Below are 9,746 nucleotides of genomic sequence, written 5' to 3'. Positions count from 1 at the left end.
ATTCCTCACCCAGCACCTGTGAATAATTTTGTGTTTAATTCAAACTCACAAAAGCTATCATATAATACTTGAACCCTACCATGGTGATAGAATGAAAACATCTCTTCAAACTTTAATTTCAGAATTAAAATAATTCTACCAAGTGAATATTAAATATCACCTCACACTTTGAAAAGTAGGAACTGTTACAGAAGGTTTATGTTTAGTTGATTACATTATAAGTAATGTCCATACCAAATATCAAATCAATCAGTCCCATTGATTTACACACTCATGCACACTGTTTGATGACATACATGTAGGCACAATGAACCTCAGTTCCAGTTGTGCCAAAAATAGTGTAGTTACTGTTCCACTACAGTGTTTGAAACACCAAACACAAATTGAACTGTTGATGACTACCAACCACGAGCTAACTTAAAAAAGCTCTATGTTTCAAAACAATTAAATGATGAAGCTGCTATTTCTCTTTTTGCTGAGAAATATATTGTCAGTGTGAACAGTGTTAAAAACTACATTGAACATTTGAGAAATTTGGAGAGGATGAAAAACATTAGATCCAGACATTGGTTAGAGGTACAGAAGAAAAGAGAAAACAAGAATTATAATGACTATGACTGGTTGCAGTTATTCATAAGTGGAACTCTAGAAAAACTGAACGTAAAAGAGCTAGATAAATATCTAGACAAGCATAAATTGCCAAAATATAGAAAATTAAAAGGAGAAAAAGTAGACATAATATCAATGCACATACTTGGAACACCTGAATTTAGGTCAAGAAAAGTGACTGCAAATGAACTTCAAACTACAACTACAGACATCAGTGATACAAATAGTAGTGACTCTGAAAGTGAAAATGCTATAATAGGTGTTATAGACAGTGATGATTGTTTTTCTGATAACTCTGAAACTTCAAGCACGGCTGATATCTCAGACAGTGATTGTGATGAAACAAGTCCTACACAATTTCATGGGAAAGTTACCTTGAGAAGTGGCAGAGTCGCTGGTCAATTTTTGTTTCACTGAATACAAATATTGTGATTTAATAGGTTTGTGCACTGTTTTATCATCAATCCATGTTAAATGCTACTTCTGTAGGACATTGTGCACAGTCAAGTGTTGGGTTTTGCCTATAAGTTTTATTTTATATACATATCTGGCACTTGTCCATCCTGACATTCAGGTTAGGTTGTTTTTTTGTGGCCCCCCCTAACAAATAGTGAAATTTTTGTTTAGCCCCCCCTAATTTTTCTTGATAAAAATTGGTGGCCCCCCCTGAAAATCCTCCGCCCCCCCCTGGAAGTTAAAACTGTACACTCCCTTAGGGAGTCTTCAAAAATGGGGCAGGGGGGGGGAGTTTGCTGGAATGAACGTCGGGGTCATGAATTGTCACATGATACAAATGGTATCCATACAATATAATTAAAGGCAGTTATAAACCTGAAATGGAATGTGCCCCTGGCTCAACAAAAATCTTTTCAACATTGCTAGATTTTTTTGGTAACTTGAATTAGCAGAATGTTGGTATAAATTATGTATGATATTCCAACATTAACAGATATCAGAACGATTTTGTTTACAGTGTAACAATCAACTAAGATAGTGGTAGATATTAGATGATGTTTTCACTGAAGATAATTAAGTATTTTAAAGTCATGAATATTCATTAATTGTTCACCTTTTACATATGTATTTCTAGCTCACGTGAGGCAGTGTGGTCCACAGCAAAAATCCTCAAATGATCCACACCTTAAATCCTCTTTCTCCCAACATGTACTTAGTTGTGTACAAACAAATATCCCCAAGAGAGAGAAAGAGGTGTTTCTCTGAAATCACACAGAATGTATAGTTGATATAAAATCATGACCTGACTTTCTAAAACCCAAAGTTTATGAAAGCGCCATTATTTCCTGGAGTAGTACATGGCATTCATCTTTGAGGTGACTCGAGATCCATCTTCGTACATTAAAACCAGAAGCCACAGAAGTGACTTTAAACCAGACTAGTACAAGTGTACAAGAGTTTATCCAACTTGTATATTATTATCCAGCCATGACATTGATCATTTACCTCTAATTCAATATATGTAGTTAATTAGCATATTGTGAAATTATAAATCAAGAATTATAAAATAATATATCTTTTATTTCAGAATCATTCAATGTTTGGTGGACAACTACTGTAGGAATGTGCCTCAGAGAGGTGAAACTTAATAGGAAGTTAGTGGGTCCAAAATGTCTGTCTCCTTGTAATCACAGAGTTGACAAGCGGTTGATCTTACTTTCTTAGTTCCTACATAAAATTTCCCAATTCAACTCAATGTGTGTGTTTTCTGTCTTTGTACACATTCTTATACACTAGTCTTGTGTAGCTGTTTTGGCCATGTCTGCACTTCTTTGTTAATTAGCCAGCCACACATACTTTAAAAAAAAATATTATGTGTTGAAAGAGATGTAGAAAAAAGGAAGTGATTGGATGTTAGAATTTGAAGATGGATGTTATTGGACGAAGAGAAGTTAGCAGATGAGTCCAGGTGACATGATGGATGTACATAGAAATTGAAATGAATATTTTATGAACACAACAAAGGAATACGTTACGGTAAATCACAAAATGAAAACACAAACGGACATCTACACACTATAAAGGAAGCAGACACAAGTAATTTTGATAATTCAGTGGCTTTTATTACATTTGCCAGTTACACACGCCTGCGACATTATTTATTTTCAATTCACTAAAATCCATTCATTAATGACCTAATTTTAGACTCATTTTTGAATTAATTAAAACTGCATTTAACCTAAATCCTCACTCCTTAAAGGTCCACCTTTAATTACCACGGAATTAACTTTCCCTTGTAGTCATAGTGATAACCATTGTGTTCCTTTGTTCTAGTTGCCATGACAGTCATCAGGCCTTCCACACATTCTTTAGTATCAATCAAAGCTTGTGGTCCAGTCATATCAGTTCTCACATATCCAGGGTGTAATGATATTGCTAAGATTTTGTCAGCTGCAAGCTCCAAACTCAAGTTGAAAGTCACCATGTTCAGTGCCACCTGAAAAATACAAATGAAATACATAGAAAGATGAAGGCTCATCTATACCATATAATGTTTAGTCTACATTTAATGAATTACTGTATGATTTTGCATTATAACACTTGGCAGAGACTGCTTTGTAGAGGATTAAGACTGCAGAGACTGCATTGTAGAGGGTTAACACTTGGCAGAGACTGTGCATTGTAGAGGGTTAACACATGGCAGAGACTGCATTGTAGAGGGTTAACACTTGGCAGAGACTGTGCATTGTAGAGGGTTAACACATGGCAGAGACTGCATTGTAGAGGGTTAACACTTGGCAGAGACTGTGCATTGTAGAAGGTTAACACATGGCAGAGACTGCATTGTAGAGGGTTAACACTTGGCAGAGACTGCATTGTAGAGGATTAATACTTGGCAGAGACTGCTTTGTAGAGGATTAATACTTTGCAGAGACTGCATTGTAGAGGGTTAACACTTGGCAGAGACTGTGCATTGTAGAGGGTTAACACATGGCAGAGACTGCATTGTAGAGGGTTAACACTTGGCAGAGACTGCATTGTAGAGGGTTAACACTTGGCAGAGACTGCATTGTAGAGGATTAACACTGCAGAGACTGCATTGTAGAGGTTTAACACTGCAGAGACTGCTTTGTAGAGGGTTAACACTTTGCAGAGACTGCATTGTAGAGGGTTAACACTTGGCTGAGACTGTATTATAGAGGGTTAACACTTGGCTGAGACTGCATTGTAGAGGGTTAACACTTTATAGAGTGTGCATTGTAGAGGTTTAACACTGCAGAGACTGCTTTGTAGAGGGTTAACACTTTGCAGAGACTGCATTGTAGAGGGTTAACACTTGGCTGAGACTGTATTATAGAGGGTTAACACTTGGCTGAGACTGCATTGTAGAGGGTTAACACTTGGCAGAGACTGCATTGTAGAGGGTTAACACTTTGTAGAGACTGCATTGTAGAGGGTTAACACTTGGCTGAGACTGTATTATAGAGGGTTAACACTGCAGAGACTGCATTGTAGAGGGTTAACACTTGGCAGAGACTGCATTGTAGAGGGTTAACACTTGGCAGAGACTGCATTGTAGAGACTGCATTGTAGAGGGTTAACACTTGGCTGAGACTGTATTATAGAGGGTTAACACTGCAGAGACTGCATTGTAGAGGGTTAACACTTGGCTGAGACTGTATTATAGAGGGTTAACACTTTGTAGAGACTGCATTGTAGAGGGTTAACACTTGGCTGAGACTGCATTGTAGAGGGTTAATACTGCAGAGACTGCTTTGTAGAGGGTTAACATTGCAGAGACTGCATTGTAGAGGGTTAACACTTTGCAGAGACTGCATTGTAGAGGGTTAACACTTGGCAGAGACTTTGCATTGTAGAGGGTTAACACTTGGCAGAGACTTTGCATTGTAGAGGGTTAACACTTTGCAGAGACTGCATTGTAGAGGGTTAACACTTGGCAGAGACTTTGCATTGTAGAGGGTTAACACTTTGTAGAGACTGCATTGTAGAGGGTTAACACTTGGCAGAGACTTTGCATTGTAGAGGGTTAACACTTTGTAGAGACTGCATTGTAGAGGTTTAACATTGCAGAGACTGCATTGTAGAGGATTAACATTTTGCAGAGACTGCATTGTAGAGGATTAACATTGCAGAGACTGCATTGTAGAGGTTTAACACTGCAGAGACTGCATTGTAGAGGTTTAACATTGCAGAGACTGCATTGTAGAGGATTAACATTGCAGAGACTGCATTGTAGAGGTTTAACACTGCAGAGACTGCATTGTAGAGGATTAACATTGCAGAGACTGCATTGTAGAGGATTAACACTTGGCAGAGACTGCATTGTAGAGCAAGGGTTAATACCTCGCGGAGACTTTGCATTGTAGAGGGTTAACACTTTGCAGACATATTGATATTTTGTTGTAATGAATTATATGGGGACTCCAATCAAGGAAATAAAGACATTATCATAATCTTAGGGGGACATGTTCATAATCTCATGATCTTAGGGGACATTTTCATAATCTTAGGGCCTTAGTGGTTGTGTAGAGTCATTTCCAGATTTAAAATCATCTACACTTTTGCACACGATTTCACAGAAACACATTTGCTTCTGCCACATTTGGGGATTTTAGCTGAGGGCCACACTGCCCCATGGAAGTCAGCAGAAATACATATGGGATGAGTGAAAAAATGAATATTCATGATCATTATGTGTATTACTTTTAGTTACAATCCATGCATATTCATTGTCCACCTATTGCATATGCATGTATCTATACTATCAAGATCTATCAAAGATTTCACTCCTGACAGCTGTTTGGCTCTCACATACCTTTGAACACCTGTAACTGTACAATCTGCTACTTCTATTGTCATCAAATGAAGACACTTTGCTTGACATATTCATTATAGCAGCACGGGAAACTCTCATTTCATCACTGTGTACTAAAGAACTAGCACTTCTAAGTAATGGCAGAAACCTCTACAAAGATAAGTGATAAGACATTCAAAATCATCTCTGCAAGATCACAGAGGCAGGCTATAAAATGTATATCTGAAAAAAAAAGTTTGGTAGTACTGGGGTGATTTGGGTTTTTTATCTGTCCTGTTTGATGTCACACAGGTGAAGATTTACACATGTTAATGTGATAATGAAACTAATGCTAGCACCAGAATCAGTGTCAAAGGTCATATTGACATGTTTCTGAATCTATCTTCTGTATCTGATGCTGAATCTAATGCTAGCACCAGAATCAGTGCCAAAGGTCATATCGGCCTGTTTCTGAATCTATCTTCTGTATCTGATGCTGAATCTAATGCTAGCACCAGAATCAGTGCCAAATGTCATATCGACCTGTTTCTGAATCTATCTTCTGTATCTGATGCTGAATCTAATGCCAGCACCAGAATCAGTGTCAAAGACCATCAACTAGAGTGATATCAACATGTTTCTGAATCTGATGCTAGCACCAGACTCAGTGTCAAGGGTCATTTCAATAGAATTTTGCTTCTGTGCCAACTTTTCAGATGTTACAATTACACAGATAGCATACCTTTATAACCAGCAATGGTCCTACAGTATTAACTCTATACAACTTGATCATATAATCAGGATCCACCTCCTCTATTGTTTGTTCTCTATTTACAGATATCGCAGCATTATTTATCAATAAACTCAGTCCATTTTCACCAAGTACTTGTTCCACTTTACTGGCGGCATCATTTATACTATCACGGTCATCCACATCTGAAATGGAAAGTTGTTTTGCTAATTTTTACTGAATTTACATAACTTTAACAAAATCTACATTATTGACCAGTGAAGTAGTGAATGTTCATTGGTTTTATAAACTGGTTATACTGGTCTCACTGTTCATACTGAAATACAAAATACTAAGTTTTGATATCTACAGGACTAGAAATTAACTCTTTCCTTTGGTAGTCTTAGTGGCTGACCAGTTGTTCCTTATTCCTGACTAAAAACAGAAGCCTTCCATTAGAAATGTTTCTTTCTACCAGAGGGGTATTTTTTGTATTTTTAAAAAACTGTAAGTTGAGAAAAAACTAGGAATACACAGGATTAATCCTATTTTTCCTCAACTTGTATTTTTGTGTGTAAAACCAAATTATTATACTTTACATAACTTTCATGTCCATAAATCTTCCATCTTCTAAATTATCACGTAACCAGCTATTAGCTATAAATTATGGTAGCCCCATCACAACCAGTGATAGCTATAAGCTATAAATTATGATAGCCCCATCACAACCAGTGATAGCTATAAGCTATAAATTATGGTAGCCCCATCACAACCAGTGATAGCTATAAGCTATAAATTATGGTAGTCCCATCACAACCAGTGATAGCTATAAGCTATAAAGTATGGTAGCCCCATCACAACCAGTGATAGCTATAAGCTATAAATTATGGTAGTCCCATCACAACCAGTGATAGCTATAAGCTATAAACTATGATAGTCCCATCACAACCAGTGATAGCTATAAGCTATAAATTATGATAGCCCCATCACAACCAGTGATAGCTATAAGCTATAAATTATGATAGCCCCATCACAACCAGTGATAGCTATAAGCTATAAATTATGGTAGTCCCATCACAACCAGTGATAGCTATAAGCTATAAAGTATGGTAGCCCCATCACAACCAGTGATAGCTATAAGCTATAAATTATGGTAGCCCCATCACAACCAGTGATAGCTATAAGCTATAAAGTATGATAGTCCCATCACAACCAGTGTTAGCTATAAGCTATAAAGTATGGTAGCCCCATCACAACCAGTGATAGCTATAAGCTATAAATTATGGTAGCCCCATCACAACCAGTGATAGCTATAAGCTATAAAGTATGGTAGCCCCATCACAACCAGTGATAGCTAATTATAAGCTATAAATTATGATAGCCCCATCACAACCAGTGATAGCTATAAGCTATAAATTATGATAGCCCCATCACAACCAGTGATAGCTATAAGCTATAAATTATGATAGCCCCATCACAACCAGTGATAGCTATAAGCTATAAATTATGATAGCCCCATCACAACCAGCGATAGCTATAAGCTATAAAGTATGGTAGCCCCATCACAACCAGTGATAGCTATAAGCTATAAAGCATGGTAGCCCCATCACAACCAGTGATAGCTATAAGCTATAAATTATGATAGCCCCATCACAACCAGTGATAGCTATTAGCTATAAATTATGATAGCCCCATCACAACCAGTGATAGCTATAAGCTATAAATTATGATAGCCCCATCACAAGAATTGGTAGTCTGTGGACAAGGGATCAAGTATTGCAAACTAAGATTTGGTGTTCAAAAGACAAATGCCTAGATCCCCGTTCACTTATCAAATCAAAGTAGTGCAAATTTTAATATATTCACTTACCAAATCAACGTACTGCAAAGATTAAATGTACATTTACTTATCGAATCAAAATATTGCACAGGTTAACACACATCTACCAATAAAGTCACTGTATTTAGCAAAGACATACTTACCAAGTCGGAGTACTTGAACTGATGGGTTAGCTTCAGCTATACTCTTCAGTTCCTGTCAAATTAAAATCATTTATCATGAATCTGTTTTAATCATTTCCTTTTTACAGTTAAAAAATGAGAACCAGACATGCGAGTCCGAGTCATGACATATATTAATTTACATAAAGAGATTAAAAGAGCAAATAACACCAGTAGTAGTGTGCTTTGTGGATCATACCACAGTCTCTTGTGAGCTAATATTCAATTCAATGATGGTACTAATACAAAATAATGATGTTATAAGGTATTTACGAATATTCAAAAAACACTGTCTTGGTGTTTGCATGAAAGGTGCCACAGCAAACGCAGTACGGATGATGGTATTTTTTGAATATTCATATAAACTGTTTCACCTTCTGTCATAAAAATAAGGTCTTTATAAGTTTATGTAATGTTGTTTTATATGCCTAGTGTAGATGGTAACAGGACAAATGCCCCCATAGGACAAATCCCCCCCCCCCCGACAAATGCCCCCCCCCCCCCAACAAATGCCCCTGAATAAATGTCTACAGTAGGACTATGGCTCACAATTCAACCAAGAAAGGCATGCTTTTTAGAGTTACTAGTATTTCTACTATAGTGCGATTGAAAGACGTGATTTCAGGTGGTGTACTTAAAATAAAAAATATGGTTTTATCACTTTAATAGTATTTATGCAATCAGATTCCAGAGTTCTACACAAATTGTTGCCGATTTCACGTGCTTGACTTTTTGAGGGGAATAGCCTACAACCTCCATTTTTGAATGAAATGTTTAGTATTCATGCAATCAGATTCTGGAGTTCTACACTTAAGCAATACCTATTAACTGTGTTTACCAAACCTAATAGTTTGTTGTTTGTATTTTTCTTTACTGTCGTCACAATTTCAGTCTAATGTCCAAAATAAAATGTGTATGTGTATATAACAATGACTGTGTTTGAGTTAAGTCATTTTTAACATAAGTACACCACCCCAAATCAATTTATAAGCACACTTTTGGTAAAAATACAATAAAAGTGATAAAATCAAATCATGCCCTATTTCCTATTTGGTCGAATTCAACATGTTTTGAACATCTTCCGTCTATTCATCCGGTATACAATAAAAGTGATAATAACCATATTTTAAGTATACTCCCAAAATCTGGATTGTTTTAATCTCTATTCGTAGGGAATGACAGTCCTACTGAGGGTGTTTGTTCATAGACCCTTATACACATGCTATTTATTTCTATTCTACCAATCATGTCTAATTTCTATTCTATTCATGATACATGATGCACTTACATGAGCATTTTCTGGAGAACGACACGTTGCAAACACATGTTGTGGTGGATTTGGTAGTTTGACAAATTGTTTAATCAGTTCTAGACCAATACCACGACTACAACCAGTCACTAGTACGGATTTCGTACACAAGGACGCCATGCCTCTTCATGTGACATGACGTGAGTAGCGGTATTGATGCTCGTTGCAAGTTATGGAAAGAATTCTGCACATGCGTACTACGATCGATTGAAAAACCCGGAAGTATTGAACAGTGGTAACGGTGTAAACATCCAAAAAGGGATTATCATCACACAGACGTGACAGTCTTTATAGTCAGCTTTGTTTTATTCTGCTTGATACTTGCG

At 36.8% G+C, this 9,746-nt stretch overlaps 1 protein-coding gene across 2 annotated transcripts; it reads right to left on the bottom strand.

The window, feature by feature from the left end:
• Positions 1–2,714: 2,714 nt before the first annotated feature.
• LOC144436610 (C-signal-like) lies at positions 2,715–9,577 on the bottom strand. Of its 2 annotated transcripts, XM_078125432.1 has the most exons (5): positions 9,400–9,577; positions 8,094–8,145; positions 6,123–6,316; positions 5,402–5,551; positions 2,715–3,061 (listed from the first exon to the last, which is right to left on the bottom strand). In XM_078125432.1, exons 1-5 carry the CDS (start codon positions 9,538–9,540, stop codon positions 2,837–2,839), a joined length of 762 nt encoding a protein of 253 aa, XP_077981558.1. In that variant the 5' UTR covers positions 9,541–9,577; the 3' UTR covers positions 2,715–2,836. The 2 variants fall into 2 exon arrangements, with proteins under 2 accessions (XP_077981558.1, XP_077981559.1); XM_078125433.1 differs by lacking the exon at positions 5,402–5,551.
• Between the last annotated feature and the right edge of the window lie 169 nt (positions 9,578–9,746).

This window comes from Glandiceps talaboti, chromosome 6, assembly GCF_964340395.1.
Source record: "Glandiceps talaboti chromosome 6, keGlaTala1.1, whole genome shotgun sequence".
In the NCBI taxonomy this organism is placed as follows: Eukaryota; Metazoa; Hemichordata; class Enteropneusta; family Spengelidae; genus Glandiceps; species Glandiceps talaboti.
Note: the sequence above shows the minus strand (reverse complement) of the source record. Positions and strands in the feature narration are given on the sequence as shown.